Below are 23,146 nucleotides of genomic sequence, written 5' to 3'. Positions count from 1 at the left end.
GGCAGGCAGCATGACTGCTACATCAGCCAAAAGCTGGAAGTAACTGAAGGCTCTGGGTGGGTAAAGCAGGAATGAATCCACCTATCCTTTATAAGAATGTAAGAATTGTGTAAGAAATACAACCCAATAACCCTTAGAGACAGACCCTCTTTCCAGACTAAGCTGAGACTAAGCAGACTCAGCTCCCAGAGCTGTAGCAGCAGTGGTACCTCAGTGGTGTTCCTGTGAACCCTGCCCAGCAACATCGTGGGCAGCAGTGTGATAGTGGGAAATGCCAATTTAAAAATAAAGCAGGGGATGGTGAGAACTAAAGCAGCAAAAATTATGAGACATTTTCATGCTCCTGTTCTGTAATTTTACTTTCAAGAAGACAGATAAAGGAGATGGATTTATCTAGTGAAATATTGCATGGTTCTCACCATAATAACTGTTTACATCAGCCCTTCTGAACTAATACCTATTTTTAGTATCAGGCTTTTAAAAGATTCTTAGCTCAATTACTAATTTTGAGCTTTTAATTTACCCTGGGAGCAATTTTTCTGGTGGAATGAGTGCCACTTCACTTTGATTTGCAGGCACAATTAGTAAGTTAAGTATTTATATATCCTAAACTACACCTGTAAAACAGAAGGCTGCTTTTCTAAAAAGCCCATGTGCTTAAATTGAATGGAACTCAGTAAAGCCTTTCTTTCTTTCTTTTTCCTTTTCCTTTTCTTTTTTCCTTTTTTTTTAATTGGTGGTAAAGTTATTCTTTAACTCACCCATCTTTCTTAACATGACTCATTCCATCACAAAGGCTCTCAAGAAACAGAACCTTTCTTTGTCAGATTTTGTCAATGATTTCTAGTGCTCAAGAGGTGTGGCCAAGGGCACTAAGACAATTTTATTGCTACTTAGATAGGTTGGACAAAACCACAGGATGCTGAAGACAATTCATACCATCAATTTCTGAGGTGACCAGGACCACTCACATCCCAGGGTGAGGCAGAGCCAAGGAAAAATGTCAATATGGCAGAATTAAAAACAAAGAATTCAGTGTGTATTTCAAACATCCTTCAAGGAAAACAAAACAAATCCAATCCAACCCCAGACAGACAAATCCTCTGGTGAAAATTTCACTGTGTAACTCTTAGCAAGGTCTAAATGCAGCTCCAAATAAGCAAGCTATTGTAACTCTTTAATTCTTTAGGGCAACTCTTTGCAGGAAAGGTGGATTGCTATTAATGTTCTCACTTCAACACCACTGTCCCACAAGGAAATAAATTAGAGGTGCCTCATCTCCAGTTCAGCTCACCTACAAAGAACAAGGAGAATGATGCAGTAGGAGAATATGTGAAGTAAGTCTTCTGTAAACGTTAGTGCATGCAAAGTTTAGAAGGAGCAAATGATTAATAATTAAACATTTGAACAATTTTAACAACCTAATGTATAACTGAGTGAGAGAATAAAAGACATCACAACTGAACTTTCCCTAGAAACATCCTTTCCACTGAAACCAAAGCACTTCCCTGTTTGCAGCAGCAAAGACCACAAGAATGTGTATGAACCCCTCCCAGTCATCCCATCCAAGAACTGTTTGTTTTTCACCTGTGATTTAAAAACCTGAGCCTTCCACAGTCAGTTGACTACCTTGAAAACAACTGAAGAGAGTTGTAGCAAAAAATGTTTTATACATTTACATAACTCTAAATAAACAGTCAGCTAGGGAAAGTAATGTATTATGTTCAGTAATACTTTCCCTCCAAAATTAGGCTCCTCACATAATTTAAGCAGAAAATGGGTCTGTGCTCTATAATTTTATATCAGCATACAGGAAACATCCCCAAATATGTGCATGTACTGGGGGCAAGGGGAGAGCACTGGGAGATTGATACAACAATACACCATTCATGCAAGTCAGGATTACTTGTGTTAATTGGAATCTAGTTCTGCAGGCTGCTAACACTACCCAATACCATCAGGAATGTTCACTTTTTACGTAAGTGATGCCCTGGAATTCATTTTCAAAGCCAGGTACAAGTGTCTATGAATGAGTCATTCCTCCTCAGGTGCATGTGGGTCTTTATATGGGAATCACTCAGCCCTGCTGACCTGTTCTTGTCCTGCCATGGCTACAGTTCCCAAAACTGTGGCCACAACACAACAGCATGTTCTTTCCAGCCAGACATGTAGCAATGCTGCTTTTATAGTGGTAATAAATCACTATCCAAACTTGATTGTGAGGATGCAGAGTGGTCTGGTACACAGCCTGGAGGGTTTGAGAAGCAGTGGTTTAGAGAAAAAGTCACCTGGAACTCCAGATAGGACATCAGAGAAGCAAAACCATTGCATGGAGTGGTCCAGGACCCCAAACTGCAAACACATCCCTGCACTTCCAGAGTCTCCTGGGTGCCTGCTGTGTTACAGCAGCCAACCTCAGTGCTCTGCATTCCCAAACAGCACCCTCAGTGCTCCAGAGCCCTTCACACTCTGTGAAGACTGTGTGGGTTATCCAAGTGATCTCAAATCAACACCACCTCCAGCAGCAATGCTCCCAACAGCACTGTATCACCTTGGGGATCTCCCAGTGGACACAGACCAAGCCTGACCTCTTTATCACCTGATCTCACCCTGCTGTTCACACTCTCACTACACCCTGCAGAACTGCAGGTCTGTGCTCTAAAAAAAGAGTTCTCCCTGTATGGGAGACAAGACAAAACCAAAACAACCTTAAATTAAACCTTTTCAGAGAGAGTGTTTGAGGTTCCCCTGGGATGAAGCATGTTAAATATATAAAATGCATTATAAATATATAAAATGTACTATAAAAACTAAGTCTATTTTCTCATCCCCAGTTCATAGAAGACCCTCTTCACTTAAGATAGAAGCGTTCATAGAAGATCCAACTTCACTTAAGGTCAAGGCAAAAAACCCCTTCCCTTCTGAGCTAACATTTACCTTTACATTGGGCCCAAGATGTATCAACAGCAACTGGTACCATGCTGAGACCATGCACAAACACTCCCCTGGTCACTGCACTTGAAAATTAAACTTATAGGCACAGTGAAAGCAAGAATTAAAGATCAGCGGGTTTTCCACTTACTGCCAAAAGCTTTTAGTGCCACTGAAGAAGGGGAGGAAAAAAAGTAACCTACTTAAAAGGTTTTTGAATATAAGTCCACATTCCTCTTCCAGCAACTGGTAGCCATTAAATACAGAATAACTGATAATGTAAATGTTCATCTTCCTCTTTCATAATTATAGCTATGGTGGCAATGAAAAAAGTCAAGGGAGCCAGACCAGCCCTTCTGAACTATTTGTGCACAAAACAGTGCAGAACCAGTTACAGGAGACTGCACTGCTGGTACTGAGAGGAAAATGTTGTTTGCAACTATTACACAACAGCAACAAAAATCCTGTGTTCCACTACCAAAGTGGAAGACTTCTGAGGAACATTTGTGGGGGATGGACAGGCTGTGCTAAAAGATGTGGGGAATATGGATGGAATAATAACTACTTCTCTAAAATCTGTGGGAAATCTTTCCCCTCATTATTATAATAAATTACAGAAGTGAAGACAACCTTGGCAAGAGGTGCCTGAACTACAGCCTGAGGGAAAATAAGCCAATTTCTACTGCTCGAACAGATGTGCCACAGGCAGCACAAGTGCAAGTTTCCCCCACAACACCCAGCCCAAGTACCTGAGAGGCCAATAGTGAGGACAAAATTTCCTCGTGCAAAGCAGAAAGACAGGATGGGGAAATGAATTGTCACCTTGTGCTGCTGGCCATGCAGTATCATAAAGTGAAGATATTAATGAAGACAAGGCAGTCTGCAGAGTTTCCCTGTTCCAGTAGCCTGCACTCACTTGCTGACATGAACAACAGAAAGAGAAAATACAACACCAGCTGAAGCACTGCCCTCCTCTCAGCAGGCAGCAAGGACACCTTCCCTTCCCATCCTGACCATTTTATCCCCCCCAAAGAATATTTACTTTGCACTCCAGGGCTGTCCAGTGAGAACACAGGCTGTAAATGGCATTTTTATAGTTTGATCCTTGGTGCATGGGGACTGGGCCAGGGCACAAACACGTTTTCCTCTAACCTGTTCACTGATTCAAGACAATACTTTCATTCTTGATTGCAGAGGCATTTCCAAATAGGTTTAACTGCTTTCATGAATCAGACCCTCAGACTGCCATGACTTCTCAGGATATCAGACAGCATTTTAGCACACAGGAAAAAAGGATTGTCTGAACTTGTAAAGAACTTAGGTGGGAAATAATCAAGCTCTGGACAACGTCAACTTATTCCAGTAAAATAAGACCAACCCTTGTCACAACATTAATCAAGGCATATTGAAAGAGCCCTGCTTTCTCTTCTCCATTGCTTAAACTGACCTTGCTTAATCCCTACATCAGCAGCATCCTACAGAGGGTGGAAAAATGTTAGAGAAAAGAGCACAAAGTCAGGTGTGGAGGGGGAAATGGGGAGAAAGGTTTTGCTCTTTGTTGAAAGGACTTAGAGGATCTCCTGGCAGACAGGGAGCTCCACCTTGTCCTGCTGTTTTGAGCACCAGACTGCCAGAGAAGTAACCTGGATTTAAGAATTCTTAGTGTTGTTGGAAGCAGAGGAGAAGGCAGTGGGTAGGACAGGGTGGACCAAACCATTTGCAGTCCTAAGAGCAAACACAAAGCATTCTATAAGCATTCTATCTCACCTCCTGGCTTGGACACCTAAGGGAACTTCCTTGGGAAGTGCTCAGGTGCAGGAAGCCATTCACCCATAAGGAAAGCCCATGGACTTGAAACAGAAAACAGAAAGTGTTTAGATTATGATTTTCTCTGTTCTAGCAAGAAGAACAGTTAAGCAGGTGCAGTAGGAAGCAAAATGTGAAGATGTAGCTCAGTTCTGCAGAGCACAGCTGAGAAGAAAGACAGTGTCCATCTGGGGGAAAGGAGATGGTGGAAAAAAAACAAGCAGCACCTGCAACTCATGTGATACATATTCAGGGGTAGCACCTGGAGGATGTGGTTTGTGCATGGAATAAATAAAAATGTTAGAGAGGTATAGCTGCCACCATAAGCCAGTGACAAGAAGATGGGAGTCAAAGGGAACTGAATTCATCAAGTCTGATTTTTCCCACCAGTGTGCTCATCTACTACATGGAGACTCCTCAGTGCACGTGTTTGTAGCTTGGTGGGAAGAATCACAGCCCAGCAGAGCTGATTGTGGATTTGCAAGGTTGTAACCTACTGCAAGGTTACACTACGTCAGCTCAAGAGGCAGGGCAGCACAGGTAGATAAAAGTTCCCCTTTTCAAATGAACTGAGATTGTAGTTGGAATTGACCCCTACAGGAAAAGTGAGCTCACAACAAGACTTGTGAAAAAGTACCTGGCATTGCTTGGCTTTCTGGGAAACCAGGGGCTGAAAGGCATCTGGGGGAATGCCCATCTCTGCACAGGAGGAAAGACAAGTTCCTTCAGAGCCCCAATTAGCTGTGATTATTCACCTTTAATGAGCCCTTGCACTTCTCTCACCTCTTCACATTTCCTGGCTTGTGACCTTGCACTATTCACCTTTGCTAACCAGGGCTGTCCTCTAATGACATCCCTGTGCTCCTCCTGAGGACAGACACTTTCCCCCTCTGCATTTCCATGGAATCCTTGCAATAACCTCCATTTGATACCTCTCAGTTTCCACCTGCAGAAGTCCCTGAGCTGGAGCTGTCTGGGTTGGAGGATTCAGGTGCCCAGTAACAAGGACCAAAGCTCTGGGTCTAACCTTGTTAATTAATTCATTCATTCATAACACGAATGCTGTGTGTTCAGGAACTGGACTGTAGTTCTCATCCTGGCTCTGCCTCAGACCTGCTGTGCCCCTTTGGGCAGGTAATTTTTCCCACCTGGCTTTCTTGATTTTCCCATCTGTAAGGGCCAGCCTTATAAGCCCTCCTGATATAAAATATCTTGAGATCTTTGGATCACAAAATGTATCATGAGCCAGCCACTGCTATTCTTACACTGCTACAGAGACACAAAAGCAAAATAAATTCAAGGCCACAGAGAGCAGACAGAGCAATAAAGCACAAAAATTGTAGAAAGAATGGAAAATAATCTAGTCAAAACCAGAGTACAGCACTGGGGCATTACTCTCATGGTATAGTGAATATGGAAGGATAAAACTCTTCAAAAGGGCTCTACAAATCCAGTTGTCCACCTTCTTAGTCTTTGTGTTCCTAGTGGCCTGTAGCTCTGTAACTGCTCCTACCTAACTCCCACATAGTTAAGGCTTTTTGTATGGTTTGGTTTATAAATGTATTAACTGACTACAGCTCAAGCAGGCACAGAGATGCTCTATCACCTTCTGAGTTCAGCCAGGTTTATCCTTTCTCTAGCTGGCAAAAGCAGCCAGTAAGAACTGAAAAGCACAAGAAGGATTGGATGCAGACCTATGGGAGGGCCAACTAAAGCAATATTTACACAACTGCATATGCAGTGCTTTAAAAAGGAAGATCAGCATGCAATTACAGCATCATGTGGAGGTAAGTGAAGCTCAAATCACCAGTTTTATGTGTGTTACTCTAGAATGCTACTGAGCAAGCAGCAGTTGTGCTCCATCTGTCACCATGTCCTCTGCTGTCACAGGATCCTTGCTGAAGGGACTACCATGGTCTGCTTCTTCCCATTATGGATGAGGCTGTGATTTTTCTGTGCAGGGAGTTACAATGTCCCTCTAACCAGTTCACAGTAACTCTTGGTTAAAGAGCAGCTTGTATGTCAGGATTAATATAAAAGAAGACAAAAATTCTCTTTGTGTCTGCAATTCCTAAGGAACAAGTAACCTTTGCTTTCCAGACAGCATCAGAAGCTGAGAGTATGGATTGGCTTGGCAGTGATCAGAGACACCAGATCAGCCTGCAAAGAGCAGGGTGTGGGATGAAGGCAGGCTCAAACCCTTGGTGGATTTCTTTTCCCCACTTTCTGTTTGGATTTTCAGAACCATTTCCTCCTAAAAATTTGTGCAACCACAATTTGTGTTTCTCAGTTAAAAGGCTTTTTAAATTTTTAAAAGATTTTATTTTATTGCCTTTTTGATGAGTGAAATGAAGTGCCAGCAAATATTAGATTTCACTCCCCCTCATTAATGCTGTAAATTAATTTAGAACTGATTTAGATGTAGGATTAACAACCTGAGGACTAATCCACACTTTGTTCAGAGGACATAATCAGGATGAACAGTCTTTTGTCTCACATAACTCAGTGATTTAGCAGGACCACTCCATGGGGACCAAACAATATTTGTGTCTCTGCTGGCACAGGAACTGTTCAGGGTTAAGGCACAAGAGTGGGAGACACCTGGCCTGGGCCCAGCTTTGCTCCAGGCTCCTTCTGCAACCCTGGGCAAGTGCTTTTACACTCTGCACCATTTCCCCTGATTTTAACATTGAGAAGTCTGACTTAGAGAAAAGACAAAAGATTAGAAGCAATGTTTGTGGTGGTTTAGGGCATCATCTTATATTTAACCAGGATTAAGGATATCTGGGCCATGGGCCACCTGCCAGCACAGAAACTTGGTAAGCTGGAGTAATAGACTTAATAAGCTTTCAGTTATGAGCCTCTACCCTTATTTACATGAGATGGTGTTTTATTTTCTGAGCACTCTTTCCCTCTGATAGCACTGTGATTAATACATTATTATCTATATTGCAGGAGCAAAGTCAAGCCCTCAGTTTTCAGATCAGCAAAAAAACCCAAGAGAAAACACTGCTTTTCTTAAAGCAACAATTACCTCTTAGAAAACTTGACACACCCAAGATCAATCCTGCAATATCTCAGTGATGCTGTTTTCAGATGCCCTGTGTGTTTGCTAAAGAAATAAATAACATATCTTGCAATTAACAAATGAATATCCTGTCGAAGTTAGCTTTTACTTGCTGCCAGTGAATAATGTTCAGAAGGATTTCATCCACTGAATGGATGGAAGGGGAATGAAGATTAAATACATGCTTTGGCAAATGTCCTTTTCCACCAGAATATTTTCTTGAAAGCACTTTATGTCTAATGATACATTGAGGACCTGTTCCTCTGAGTACAATAAATAAATACAAATAATTGCTGTAGAAAAGAATCTGACAGACAACCAGTGCCATTTTGGGCATAACTGATTGATGCTGCTTATAATCAGTGACACTTCTAGAGCTGAAACCTCCTGTTCTGGACACATGCTGCTCACATCAGCTGAGCTGAGCTCTGCTGTCCCACAAGGGCAGCATTTTTAAAACATTTAATACAAATTGTTATTAATCGATTGTATTACAACGTTCCCAAGAAGCTGCAGCCACAGATGAGGACCCTGCTGTGCCATGGGCTGCAGGAAATAAAAAAGGAGGGGACATTGCAGTGGTTCACTTAGTTTGAAATCAAAGACCAATTGATAGAGCTCCAAAATAGTCTCACCTTTAGTGTGACCATAAAGAATGATTTTATACAATTCAGTGTTGGCCACAATTTCCCAGACAAGCTCCTGACAGGTGTTTGATATCCACTGTGACAGCATGGGAAAACGTGTCTTGCTGGCACACTGTTTCAAAACCTAACTGAATTCTCACTTTTTCTGAGATGCAATTGTTCCAGTGTGGTTCCCTCAGACAGATGACAGTGACAAGACAGCCACAGCACCACAGATCCGTGACTCTAATTAATAGTTCTGTAGGAGGTTTTCAAACCAGACCGTTGGCTTAAAATACTGCATTTCTTAAAAATACTGCTACTCCTTTCAACTCTCCACGAGGATCAAACATCTGTCATGTCTACATGAGACTGGTGCTCAATGTCATGGCCTGCAGCCCCTCCTCTGAGCCACCCCAGGACCAGAGCCAGAGCAGCTGGGGTTCTGCTGGGGTTGTTCAGCTCTGCCTAAAAATGTCTGAGACATAAAAATGCCTGCTCCATTAAAAGGACATCAGAATTGCAATAATCCTTCCTTACACAACCAGAGAAATGTTGGAAGCTAACAGCACCAAAACTCCAGGGCTGTTGTTAATCCCTGAGCTCTCATGGGTGCAGTGGTTGTTAGCTTTGCCTTTCATCCTCAGGTTCCTGCCCTGGTGAGTTTTGCATTTTCATGCCACACCATGCTCCCAGGACTGTCCATTCAGCAGATTCTCTGTCAAGCACTTGAAGGGCAAAATACATCACACTTATTACCAACCTAAAGAAGTAAACAGAATCCTGCTGTTGGTTTACCATGAGTTTTCTAATCTAGGGGAAGTAACCATCTCCTGTTTGAAATTGGGTCTTGTAAATAAAATCATGAGGTTAGTTTGCTTTTGGTCCATTCTACACTCAAATCATTCTGAGACCCAATCTCCTGCCCAACAGAAAATCAAGGCCAAAAAAACCCCTCATGTTCATTTAGCTTCCCAGTAGGAGTTTATTTATTCACCTTTCTAAGAGTCGATTTCACAAGCAGTATGCCCATGCATCAAAATGAAGAAATCTCCAGGCACCCATGGGACAAATGGAATGTTACAAAGGCCAATGAAAGAAGAAACACTTTCTTACCTGTCTGTAACAAGCCAGCCCCGCTGTCTTTAACCCCAAAGTGCTGCTGGATGTCCAGTAACACACCTACAAGGAAAACAGAGAATAAGCTCAGTGCCTTCAGCCTTTGAAAAGCATTCAACTCAAACCTTTTGTGATGCATCAGCAAAGCTACAAATTCGAGTTTAAACACATAACTTCTAAAGGTTGCACTTTTTTTTTTCCCCTGTACATGCACACTCAGTAATTTTGGGCTACTACAATAAAAGCAGAGGTGGGCAGATGCAATATCATGCAATGAGCCTGGGAATGAAACCCTGATGAATGGAAACTGGTCTTTCTTTTCTACTTAAATAAGATCAGGCTTTTCTTTTTGTGTGTGGTTTTCTTTTCATAATCCAGACCTCTTACTTCTGTTATTTCACAGAAATACAGGGAAACTGATTCTGCAGCTAAGGTGCTTCAAATGGTTTGACAAGACAGATTGAATCCAAAACAAGTTTTAACAAATCTCTGCTGGGAGGAGATATGGCAGATTGATAGCAATGATGAAAGGTTTCATATTTAACTAGTTCTGGGGAGTTTTTTATTTTTAAAGCAAATATAACCAATTTATTTAAAATACCTTAGTAAAGGTGAGTAAGTGACCAGATGCTCAGATTTAAAGTAACTACAAGGAGAACCAAACCAAATCTCCTGTTTTCCATGAATCTCAATATACTAATTGGCACAAGCAAAATTAACAGGTTTTGAAGTATTTACACATTCAACTAGATTTAACATTTTTCTACCAAACATTTTGACACATGCAACATCAGGTATATGGGACAGCCATGTTTTTGTAACCAACAGACCAAAGGGAAAACCCACAGCAGAGCTTTAATTTGGGGACACCCAGGTTTGCCAAGCTGTACATGGTCCAGTGGTCTCAGATGCAGATCCATAGGCCTGAATATTTGTCAGTGGTGTAAATAACCTGCATCTGACTTCCTGGGTCTGGGATAGAGGCTGCTGCTCTCTTTAGATCTGGGACTTCCTTATTTAGACTACTGTCTTCCCCAAATCTGAGGATATGCAAGTTTCTTTTTTAAAAACAAGAAAACCATTCTCTAACGACACTGAACATCCACCACCAGCTCAAATTCTGATCCAAGGCTTTATCCAAAGTCATTTTTCACATCGCTGCAGGTTACAGAAATCAACTGAGCACCAACCTGGATCGCTCACCATAAATGTCCTAGCTCTTGGGACTGCCAAGATCACACTAAATGTCAAACACAGAGAGATAAAAGACCCAGAGATAACTATTCCCAGAAGACATGTGGGGCAATGCCAAGGGAACAGTCATAAATTAAAGATACTAAAGGAAAATAAGATGATTGAGAGAAGGGGGAAAAAAAGGAAGAAAGCTCATTTGAGCTATTCTGTACTACTTGTACATCACCATGTACTCAGGACAGCATTCAGGTGGGCTTTAGGCTTCAATATCTGCTCAGAAAAATTAGTTCGACCTCCTGCAACAACTCCCACTTCCCTACTCTCTCATCAGACTGCTTAGCCCCAAACAAGCAGGCTGGGGGTGGGGAAGGCTGTGAACCTAATGAATGTCTGTCATTACTGATAAAAGAGGGCAGATGCAGAGCCAGGCTCCTCACACTGGTGCCCAGTTAAAGAGGCAAACGGCAACAACTGAGATCTGGGAAATTCCATTTAAACATCAAATGAATTTTTACTGTGAGGAAGGGCAAGCATGGATGTTCAGAGAGGCTGTGGGCTCCCCATCCCTGGAAATATTCAAAACCCAACAGGACACAGTCCTGTGCAACCTGCTCTAGTTGACCCTGCTTTAAGCAGGAGACTTGGATTAGAAGATCTCCAGAGGTCCTTTCTGACCTCAATTATTCTGTGATTCTGTAATTTTCTGAAGTATTAAGTGCCTGATTACATTCATCCTGACACAGTGTTCCCCTGGCCTTTCTTTTCCTTTGGAACATTGCTGTTTACTACAATTTCAAGAGGAATTTCTTTGCTTCTTTCTTGAACTCCATTTACAAAGTGCCCTGGGATTTCTTGACTGTGCTTCCCTGGTTTGCTCCATTAACAACTGAGATACCATTATCCAGGCAGCAACTGATGAACAAAAATAAATTTGCATTTGCCTAGCCAACCTCTCTGTGGTGTAGCTGACTTACCTGCTCCCCTTCCACAAAAATAAAATGTTTCTTATGCAACCTAACTCAGAAACCTCACTGAGTTTAACCAGCTCTGAGCACTTTGTGCTCCAGTACTGCTTGGTCCCAAACTGCCCACATCAGGGAAAGCTCAACAAGTCAAAACAACTCCTGGGCACTACAATCCCAATTTTAGGGACAATAAACTCATCAACATCCTCAAGAACAATGTGGAAGAAGGGAGGAAATACTGATTACAATATTTTCTCGTGCTCTCCTATCATCACTCAGTCGTGCTGCACAGAAGGGAAATATCCTACTCCTGCTTGCAGCTGAGCAGGGACTTGGACTGGATGGAATATATTCCAGGAGGGAATACACACACACATGTGGAGAGCTGCAGCCAGCACCCCGAAAGGTGGCTCTCCTGCCTTCAGCAACATATTCCCAGCCATGACAGAATGCCAAAGAGGCACATCAAACTTCTAAAAGTTATGAGAAGCAGGAGCCCGGGATGTGAGGGAAAATAGACTTTTATGGGTTTGCATCAGAAACCAGAACAGAAAGGAGAGGGGAATATAATAGTGCCTACACAAAAAAGCAGAGGAGAGTTTCCAGTGTGTTATTTGTCCAGTGACAGTGGTTTCACACTCCTGCAGACCATAATGAGTTTTCCAAGCTCGAGCTGCTGTAGCCACAAATGAAGCACGTCTTGGATACAGACATGCAGACACTTGGATTAATCCTACAATTTTATCCTGGTGGTGGAGAGGAAAGTGGGTTCTGTGGAGAGTCAATGCAACAGGACAATGTAGAACCACAATTATAAGTCCTGTCTGACCTTAGAAGAAGATCTCAGATGATTAAGAGGGATCTGCATGTCTAATTGGCATGGATTTCCTACTCCAAGTTATTTTATATTCTCTTTGGACTACAGGTGTTTTGATTTGGGTTTAGAGCATTAAATTAGAGGCAAGAGCAGGCAGATGATGCAACACACCTATGAAGTGATAGTAGTTCTCTGCTGTGGGAGCTTTCCTGCTCAGCCACTCACCTGGGAAGACACTCCTCTTAAATTCACTCAGCTCTGTTTTCACCTCACTGTGGCAGTGACTCACCCCAGAATTTAATAAGATTTAGGGATACAATTAAGCAATGATAGGCCAGGGGAGAATACAAGAAAATGATAGAGCTTTTGACTTTTCCTTCTGCTTCTAGATGATGGGAAGGGAGAGAGCTGGAGCCAGGCTCCAGACAATGACCATTTTGCTTGCAGTGCTGTGTCTCACAGCACCTGATGCAATCCAAGAGGTGAAGCCACCACACGTGGCTGGCAAGGTCTGTCTTGGATTAAAGCTCACACCTATGACCCAGGAGGATCCCAAAATAGCCAAGAGCAGCCAGCAGGCACCAGCCTTCCTGAGAACCTCTCTGGAGGGCTGCTGGCCATTTGGGATGTCTGTATGATTACATGGCACCTTGTGTGCTCCCACCTATTATTTCCTAAGCACATTCTGCATTTTCAGGACTGAGCAAACACACAGAAAACATGGTGCCAATCTCCCAAAGCATCTCAGCAGCTGAAGCAGATGCTGTTAATGCTGATGTAGATTTGGAACTCAGTGAGATGAAACACAGGCAGCACCCAGCCAGGAGTGCTTATCAAGATGGGCACAGGGACACCCAGGAAACTGGGTTACTGGGGCACCCAGACAGAAGAGCAAACACTGGTTACTGCAGCCATCTCTGGGGGATTTTACCAGGCCTAATGTCTAAGCACCTGACACCAAGGTGATTATCAGACTTTTGTGGGCACTGGGCATGAAGAAGACTTTTAGGAGCAATTTGGAGGATAAAAGGTCATGGAGTGCTACAGATAGAGAGGGATGTGCCTGACCTCATCCACTCACAGGGTCAGAGGGTTTCTAGGGTACTGCTGATACTTGTAATGACCATTTCACAATCCGTGTTTGTAAAAGACCTGATTCTGAGGCTTTTGGAATGCATATCCACGTTTAATGGCCCGGGTTATCTCTGTTTTAGGGGAAATCCTTTGGGAAAGCCAAATTTTCCTGGAAGCATGCAGTTCACACTGCAAACAGGGAGGTAGGTGGTACAGATGAGGCATGAGGCAAGCTGCTGGCCTAGAAAAGTTTCGTGTCCCTAATCTGAGCTACAACAAAACAAAAGCTGCAGGATTCTACATGGGCTCTTCACCAAATACTGCTGCCTGTAAACATTGCCACAATAAGAAACAGTGTCCATAAGCTAAACCACAGGGAAATGACAATTTCAAAGCAAAAAGACATTAGAGCTTCCCTGGGACAGCCCCATTTTCCAGTCACCAAATCAAAACATCATTATTTGCTTTCAAACTGCTTCCAAGGCAGGTGCAAAATGTAGAGTTGGCCTGTGCACAGAGTGCAGAGCTACAAAAGTAAAGGCACAGGTTTGCAGCTCACATTCTTTAAATACTGTGTGTGTGCTGCAACACCACTGGCCAACACAACTGCTTACTCAAGAAAGCATGTTCATTTTTTAGTGGGGAAAAATAATGGTGCTTGAAAGGAACCAGCACATGGTTTTCCACAGGACACAGGATGTGTGCCCCTAGAACCCTCCCTCCTGCCCCACTGCAGGCCTGGACCTCTCTTTAGGGACCCCAGATTGTCACTGTCAACCCCCTGAGAGCCAGTGCAGGCTCTGTACTGACAATACTGTTTGTTCTGTTACCTCTTCCTTATAAAGGCATTTTCTTCCCAGACTGTGCTCCCTGGTTCTCCCAGGGCCAGCTTCCTCAGGGGGAGGTAGCTAAGAAGGGATAGCCAAGCCCTGGCCTTCTATCCATTAAAGTCACAAACCACCTTCCTCCCATCAGGCTCTTCCTCATGCCTGCAGCCATATTCAACCTCCTTCAAATAAAGCATTAAGGAGGCAGAGGAGTGGTGCAACACACCTGTCTCTTCAGAGACATGTGAAAAGATTAGGTGGAGAGAAGTTTATTCTGAAGTCTCTGTGATTATATCTTCACTGCAACCCCAAGGTGTAGCAGCAGTTCACACACTGATCCCTGAGCTTCAAACGAGCTGCTTCAGCTCAGCCACCCACCAGCTATTAAACACCAGCGTCATAATTCAAGCCCTATTTAAATATTCAGCTGCAGAAAACCACCATGGTAGCCCTACTGATATTTGTACCTCAAGATAAATTCCCACTGCTGCCAGAACTAGCAAGTCTAGAATATAAATGCAGCACTACCTTCTTTGGATTGCCATGAAAGCATTCCCTGCCTGCTCTTCAAGTACTGATAAATGCCTGGTGACATCTGGCTTGAAAACATTGACAGGAGCTTCCTTAGGACATAAACACCGACTTTCTTTCTGCAAAACTAGTTTCCACTGTTGCATGGCATGACAATATACACTGGCAAAACAGTCTTTGGTTTCGAAATAATGCTGCAGGATTAAAAAGAAACAAACAAAACAAACCCAGCAATTAGACAAATCAAAACAAGGGTTTCCTAAGATCTGCTCACACTGGAATGCATGAAACTTGTGACCTAGAAAGCATTGAAAAGCAACTGCCAACACCCACAGCAGCGTCTTTAGGATGGGGTTTCCCTGAGTAATAGAGTGTTGGGAAGAGACAATCCCAGCAGCTTGAGCTGCTCAGAGTGAGCCAGGGTCCTGATGTCATTCACAGGATATGGAACAGTTGCTCAAAAATCACAGAGAAGACTCAGAGAATATCCTGAGCTGGAAGGGACCCACAGGGATCATCCAGTCCAGCCCCTGGCCCTGCAGAGACCCCCCAACAATCCCACCCTGGGCATCCCTGGAGCAGTGTCCAAACTCTCCTGGAGCTCTGGCAGCCTCGGGGCTGTGCCCATTCCCTGGGGAGCCTGGGCAGTGCCCAGCACCCTCTGGGGGAAGAACCTTCTCTTGATATCCAGCCTAAACCTCCCCTGACACAGCTCCAGCCATTTCCTAACAAAACCCCAGAGAAGTGTGAGAGTTCAAAGCCTTCACAGGCACTGAGAGCCTCCCCCTGCCTGCAGAAGGTGATGAGGTGGGGGCTGCTCTCACATGATGGTGTTGGACTGTCAGGACACAGCAGAGGAACTGCTGTTCACTCCAAGCAGCATTTGCAGTGGGTTTTTGGAAGGACAGGTGCTGTGAGCTCTGCGAAGCACACACTACTGCTTGGGAAATGAAATAGAAATGCCTGTCTGAGGTGACATTCCCAATCTGAATGAAAACCAGTGTTATCCTCAGAGACTCACACCACCTGTCACACCCACTTTTTCCATTCAATGTTTTTTGACATTATTATAGTATCAGTAGGGAAGTATCTGAGCTATTCATTTATTCATTCATTCCCAAAGGCTACTACTGGCTTACCTTCATAGCATGTAACGAGTAATTAACCATCAGGAAAAAAAAAAAAATGGAATGTGATTAATCAAGAACATGGAGAAGAAGTATATTAAAAAAGCAACTTCTTACTCTGGCAGTAATAAATGATGGTTTCTCTCACACAGCTCAAACTCCACTGTAATGTGGTATGCAAAGTCTGAATTGCCTGCAAGACTGGGAGGAGATAAAAAAAGTTCATCAGGTGTAGAATCGATTAGCACAAGGCATCATTAACACAGGGTCAGGGCGTCTAGGGAAGGCAGCACAGGACAGGCAGTCCTGCTGGGGTTAGAAAAACAAACCAAACCAAAACAAATAGGAGTTTGAGTGCAACCATGGCTGCCAAATGCTGGGTGCTTCATTGGTAAACCCACACCCTAATCAAATCCTTCATCTCCTTAATTACAGTGCATGTCTGTTCCCAGGACTATGGCTGGGAAGGATGTCCTTGTCAAATAGGGAGCATGGGATACTCGGCCAGCACGAAACCAAGAGCTTAAATAAATTCCAAAACATGGATGGTTTTCCATTTATGAGCCATTGCAACAACAGCTCTCAGCAGTAAGACTTTAAAATGGCATGGGGCAACTCTGAGAAGCTCACAGGGTCCCTTCAGTCTCCTCTCCACCTGGGACACAGCTCCCTACGAGGAGATCCCTGATTTCACCCCTGCCTCATCTCACTTGCAGACTCCTGCTTAGCCTACCTTAATCAGCCTGGCAGCTCCTGCAAGGCAAGGGAAGACTTCAATTAGAGATAAGTGACAGGATTTGGCTCAAAGGACAGACTGAAATGAATTGGCACCTAGACCTGAACTTAAAACCATACTCATTGACACTTGGGACATTTCCTTTATGTGGAATGGGAAAAATCAGAAGCTCTTACAAATCTGAAAAACCAACAGAAAATGAAGGAGTAGCTGAGTTATTAGTCCTCTGAAAGGATAGGAATTATTCACAGCTTTCAGGCAATGCTGGCCAGACCTTTCTCCCACACCCAGCATCTCTAGCTCAGGACTCAGTTTAGACCAAATTTCTGGGGGTTTTTATCTCATGCAAACACAGAATGAAACACAATCTTTACCAGAAGAGAAAACTACTCTTGGGACATTTTAGATCTAAGCAACAGCCTCACCAGATTTTCACATCAAAGAGGAGAGCCTCAAAAATAATGTTATTATTTCAATTATTCAAATCTCAGAAAATTCAGTTATTCCCCCAATTCACATTCTCCTCATGGATTCTGTAGCAGAAAAAATTGGGCCTGCCACCAAAAACTCCACTTGTCTTCTGCCTTTCTAATCTTTAGACAAGACTAACAAGTTGAGCTAATTCATGCAGTGAAACATATCTCAGAGACTTTGTATATGAACTAATTAAAATAAATAAAACCAGTATGGATAATGATAGAGCAAATCAAGTGCATATGAATTCAGTCAGTGACTCAGTGCTCCCTTGTTTTCCTTATTGGAAAATTTGGCTTATCACCATACCGGGGTGACGATGAGTCAGGGAACTGGCATGAGCCACAAATTGCAAGGAAATTAAAATAAGTATCTACAAAATCTCTTTTTGGAGAGATTTTGGAGATTTTTGCTGGCTTTGTATGGATGTGGTTGTGGACCTCACAGTTCTAACCTCATGGTTTTCTGACTTGATAAAATCAAGAAAGGGAAGAGGCATTTTTGAGTTCTAGAGATAATATGGAATGACTGGGCTCTTGTTCTCAGAATCAGTTTGATGCCTTTACTTTTATAAAAGTATATATTTTAAGCAATTGCATTTGAATCATATTACCCTATTCTACTGAATGCTTATCAAGTAAATAGGTGGATATTAATCACTTGGAACCAGCGATTAATTTGCACATGCAAATATTTTAACAGCATTAAACAGAGAACTAACAGTGTGCATGGCATGAGGGTAACAGTTCTAAACCCAAGTCTATACAAGCACAAACACCTCACTCACACAGACCATGAGAACTTGCTCTGTTACACCTTCTGACACATCACCTGTTGGACTGGAGGTTTGCAGGCAGGTTGAGAACACAAATCCCACCAAAAAGCCTGGGCTATTATGTGCACTTCTATGTACAAGCAGCTGTGTCTCTGGAGCTCATCGATATTATTTCACAATAATAAAATTAAATTCAAACTGTTAAACTAAAAAAATAATCAGAGAGACCAAAAAGAAAAAGCAAATTTCAAGGTTGTGAAGGTGAAAGGAAGAAAGCTTTAATGTTTTCTAGCTCCACACTCCAGCAAGTGAGGGATTTTTTACCCACTTCCTTTTCTCCTACAGCCATGCACATTTCTGTGACACAGGAGACTGGGGTAATTAGTGACTGATGATTTACAGCAGATGACAGCTAATTTCTCCAGTTAAAAAGATTTCTATCAAATCTGTAGAAATGTGCACTGAGATTGGACATACTTCCAAGTGACTGCATCTCATCTCTCATTTGCATTTTGCTTCTGCTTGGCAATGCCTCAGAGCTATTTTGGAACATCACAAGCTGTCCAGGGCACACTGGTATATTGTATGTAATTGTAAGGAGCTTCCTATTCTTTTTTTTACCACAAAGAATGTTTTACAAAATGTAAGGGAGATGCCAGATGCAGGGGTACCTTGTACAGAGAGCTCTGCAGAAGAGCAGAAGGCAGGAGCAAAGCAGGGAATGTCAGGCACATTCCAGGCAGGTTTCTGCAGTGCACGACTCAGATCTCTCAGTCAAAGGATAAAACATCCACTGTCATGGTCCTGGGCTAACAAAGAGCTCTTGTCATCAACTTCATGCCAGTACAGGGGTGTAAGAGCTCATCTTCAGTGCTCCTGCACACTGATTTTCACAAGTGGCTGTGCAGAGTTAATGTCCACTACACAAATCTCCCTCTGTGACCTAGATCTGGACAGGCTCATGAGGCTTTAAGTGCACAAGCAGAAAAAGCTGCAATTGTCTATAGCATCTCCTCCACAGATTAAAACCTGGATAAAACTGTGATACAAACTTGGTGCTGCCACCCACTTTTAAGACAACAGGAAATCTGTAAAAGAAACTATTTCAAGTGGCTACCTAAACCTTATTTAAAATTCCAGATGAAGAAGCTTTTGGACTCAGCTAAAAATACTTACCCTAACTTTAGCCATCCCAGAATAGCCTTTACTCTTAACATATGCTTTAAACAGCCCTGAGACTGCTGCTGAACATGGCAGGTAGGCTCATGAATCTGTCATCCTGCATAAAGAATCATGGAATGGTTTAGGTTGGAATGGATGTTAAAGCTCATCTTGTTCCAAACCCCTGCCATGGCAGGGACACCTTCCACTATCCCAGGTTGCTCCAAGCCCCATCCAAGCTGGCCTTGGACATTTCTAGGGATGGGGCAGCCACAGCTTCTCTGGGCACTCTGTGCCAGGGCCCCACCACACTCACAGCTGAGAATTCCTTCCCAATACCCCATCTGTCCCTGTCCTCTGCAGGCTGGAAGCCATTCCCCCTTGTCCTGTCACTCCAGGCCCTTGTCCAAAGCCCCTCTAGGCACTGGAAGAGACTCTGCCCTGAGTGTGCTCTTCTTCAGGCTGAACAATTCTGAAACCCAACTCTCTCAGCCTATGTTGAGGATAAGAAGAGAGGATAAAGCTGCTCCAAGGCCACCATTACACAATGCTTCCTTTCATCCACCTCTTTTCCCTGTTCTCTCTAGAGCACCATCATCAGGACTTTTGGGGTCCCCTCAGCCACCCTGATCTGGAGAGCACTGTGATCCCTACAGCAGCTTCTCATATCCAGCACACATTCCCATCACAACTCTCCCCTCACAAGTGCACTGATCTGCAAGAATCCTACTATCTGCATGATGTAAATAAATCTGAAGGTCCTGTTTTATCCTCACATCTCTGAGGGAGATGTTTTTCCCACAGATGAGGTTGAGCAGGGGTCCTACACACTGCCCATATTGATTCCTGGAAACACCTTGAGCTTTCTGTCACAAGTGTTTAAAGCAGCCACTCAGAGCTCTAACCGTGGGCATTTTTAATTTAAGTAAATTATGTATGTGTGAGTGGAAATGCCCTCCTGTCACTGCCCACTCCAAAATCTCTTACAGATTAAAACACCCTTCCCTGAGCACAAAGCAATGTGACACTCCTCACATGCATTTATCTCCCACAGAAACACACTGAGTGTTTTTATTTCATGCTGGGTCATGGTCAAGCTGTGCCAGGTCACAACTGAGCACGGTGCCCAACTTTCCATTAGTTACTCTAAGAAAGTATATTTAAATTCATCTCACTGACAAAGCAAGTGGCTTTGTACAGGTAATTAGTAAGAGCACACAGGTATTCAAAGATCAGTGTAGGGCATAAAAGCTTGTTAAGGAACCCACAGCTTACCCACAGCACTATTAGAGAAAAGAAACCAGCTTTGCAGTTATCACAGGAGATACTTAAATGCATCAGTCTAGCTCCTTAAAATGATCTAGTAAATGTTCTACACATGTTCACCATGTTCACCATGTTCTACAATAGCTCCATAGCTGATATAGCAAAAATCTGTGGATAAAACCTTTTACCTGCATGAGAGTGTTTACTCAGATGAGAACAGGGGACACTAAAATAAGCATGACAGTGAGGGCTTCTCCAGAACTGCAAGGACTCAGTGGTGTGGGCATGTCACCACAGTGACACCAGGGAGTCCTCACAGCACAGAAAGGGCTTGTCCTGTTTTTTTAATAGAGTGTTTTATTCAGTGCAGGTTGCAGCAGTTTCTGGAGCTCAAACACCATTCACAGCAGGGTTTTTGATTTTGCCAAGCTGCAATGCCACAGGATCCCAATGAGAAGGGCTGTGGTAACAGGACAGTGATGCACACTCCTAGATGACAGAGCAAAACCTGAATTCAACCCTGAATTAGGAGACAGGGCTGCTGTGTTCTCAATTCTGACACTACATCACTATTTAACCTTGGGTATGTTACTTGATCATGCAGAATTTCAGAGTCTGCATTAGCCTAATGAAGATAATAACAATAATCATGTGTGTCACAGATACAGTTGGGCTTGGTTATTATGTTCTCATGAAGTGCTTGGAAGAGCCCCAGATGAAAGGGAAATTAGGAGAAGGAAGATTAATTATAAGACATGCATCCCAAATAAAAACCAGACAGGAACATTGTTGTTGCTGTTATTAGTGAAGAGTCTGTCTGATTTAGGCCAGCTTTTATTTCTCTGTTGGTAAAGCAGACCCATTTTAACCACTTTCCACATTGAAATTTTATTTGTAGATGGTGAGTGATAAAGGCTGCAGAGCTTCTGATACTGCAGACATAAAGGCCTTTGATTGAAGGTCTGATTTCACAGTAACCACTGTCTGTGATATGACAGGCTTGCCTGTGTTTTTACTGTTGTGAAGCAAAACAAGGAACCAAAAGTTTACTGCCACTCTGAAGGAAAGACCAGGACTGAAGAAAAGGAAACATTTCCTGTGGCTAAACACACCATAGTGAGCATAGTCATAGTGGGAAACATTACATCAAAATTATATTAACAAGCATTTGGGTATTTAACAAAAACTTGTGCAAATGGAAACATCTTTTTTACAGTGATTTTGTCTCAGAAAGTACCAAGTATTTCTCATTTAGGTTAGTATCTTTGCCTGTTTCAACATGGGGAAAGGGACACAGGGAAAGGCACAGTGATAGATCAGAGCTCACATCAAACAGAGCACTACAGCCCAGAAAGAGACCCAAGCATTTCCCCAAAACCCAGCCTGGGCTGCTCTCCCCTGGGGCTCCTTCCTCCTCGGCCAGAGATCAAACCTTGTTCTTTCTGCAGCATGCTAGGAGCATCCCAGAATCACTGAGGATGGAAAAGATGTCCCAGATCATGGAATCCAATCTGTGGCTGATTCCCACCTTGACACCCAGCCCAGGGCACTGAGTGCCAGCTTGGACACCTCCAGGGATGGCAACTCCATCACCTCCCTGGGCAGCTCCTTCCAAGGCCTGGCCACCCTTTCCATGGGGAAATTCCTCCTGATGTCCAACCTGAGTGTCCCCTGCTGCAACCTGAGGCTGTTCCTTCTTAATCCTGTTCCTGGGAGCAGAGCTTGAACCTCCAGCTGCCCCTCCTGGCAGGGACTTGTGCAGAGCCACAAAGGCCCCCCTGAGCCTCCTTTTCTCCAGGCTGAGCCCCTTTCCCTGCTCTCAGCCATTCCTCATATGATTCACTCTCCAGACCCTTCCCCAGCTCTGGACACACTGCAGCCCCTCAATGAATGCCAAACTTAAATTCAGCATCATCCAGTGACAAATACAGTTCCAACTTCATTGTGATACCAAATTTCATGAAATATCCCTTGGGGTATTCAGTAATGAATTGCTTAAAAAGTAGATGAGTACAGGAACCTGGGAAAAAAATTATTAATTGCACGTTCTTTCCAGGACACACAAACTCCTTGCTTTCACCTTGCATAGAAAGTTTTCAGGTTAAAAAAAAAATAGGGTGGTATTGAACCCTTCATTTCTCAAGAGTCAGATTTTTGAAAATTGCTGTCAGCAAGTCACCTACACCTTAATTTGTGATAATTAACAATGCAGTAGAAGAAATAAAGGACATAGCCTCCACTTGTTTCAGGAGACACTGCAATACAGCTAAAGGAGTTTCACCCCTTAACTATAAACAGCAAAAGGCTCTAATTTGTTCAGCTTCTGCTCATGAAATGTGCATTAATTCCTTAATGACAGGTGCATCTTGGAGTTAGGACAGCTAATCACTAGATCAGGAGTTAACCACAGCACAGGGCTCACAGAAACCCACATCTTTTTCAAAGAAAGCCTTGGCAAGATCCCACAAGCCAGTTCACAGCAAGCTTATAGCAAAAGGTTATTCCCAAAAAGTAGAGCTAATGATCCCTGTTTTTCTATGGCTTTATGTGTGAGACAGCAATCTCCAAGCTTTTTCAGAGGTGGTGGATATTCAAAATCTTTTGCCTTCGTGGTTTCTTTCACATCTCATAAACATTAAGCTCATGTTAC

The 23,146-nt window shown here is 43.2% G+C and overlaps 1 protein-coding gene across 3 annotated transcripts in view; it reads right to left on the bottom strand.

The window, feature by feature from the left end:
• LOC106860234 (sphingosine-1-phosphate transporter SPNS2-like) overlaps positions 1-23,146 on the bottom strand; it is a 132,462-nt gene that overhangs the window by 86,636 nt on the left and 22,680 nt on the right. For all 3 annotated transcript variants that reach the window (XR_015807974.1, XM_088177193.1, XM_088177194.1), the window contains exon 2: positions 9,547-9,612. Coding sequence is in view for 2 of the 3 variants with exons in the window: in XM_088177193.1 (XP_088033319.1) it covers positions 9,547-9,612 (66 nt within the window). In the remaining variant the exon portion in view is untranslated. The remainder of the gene's footprint in view (positions 1-9,546; positions 9,613-23,146) is intronic.

Source organism: Sturnus vulgaris, chromosome 21 (assembly GCF_052056855.1).
Source record: "Sturnus vulgaris isolate bStuVul1 chromosome 21, bStuVul1.hap1, whole genome shotgun sequence".
NCBI lineage: Eukaryota > Metazoa > Chordata > Aves > Passeriformes > Sturnidae > Sturnus > Sturnus vulgaris.
This window is presented reverse-complemented; position numbering and strand designations above follow the sequence as displayed.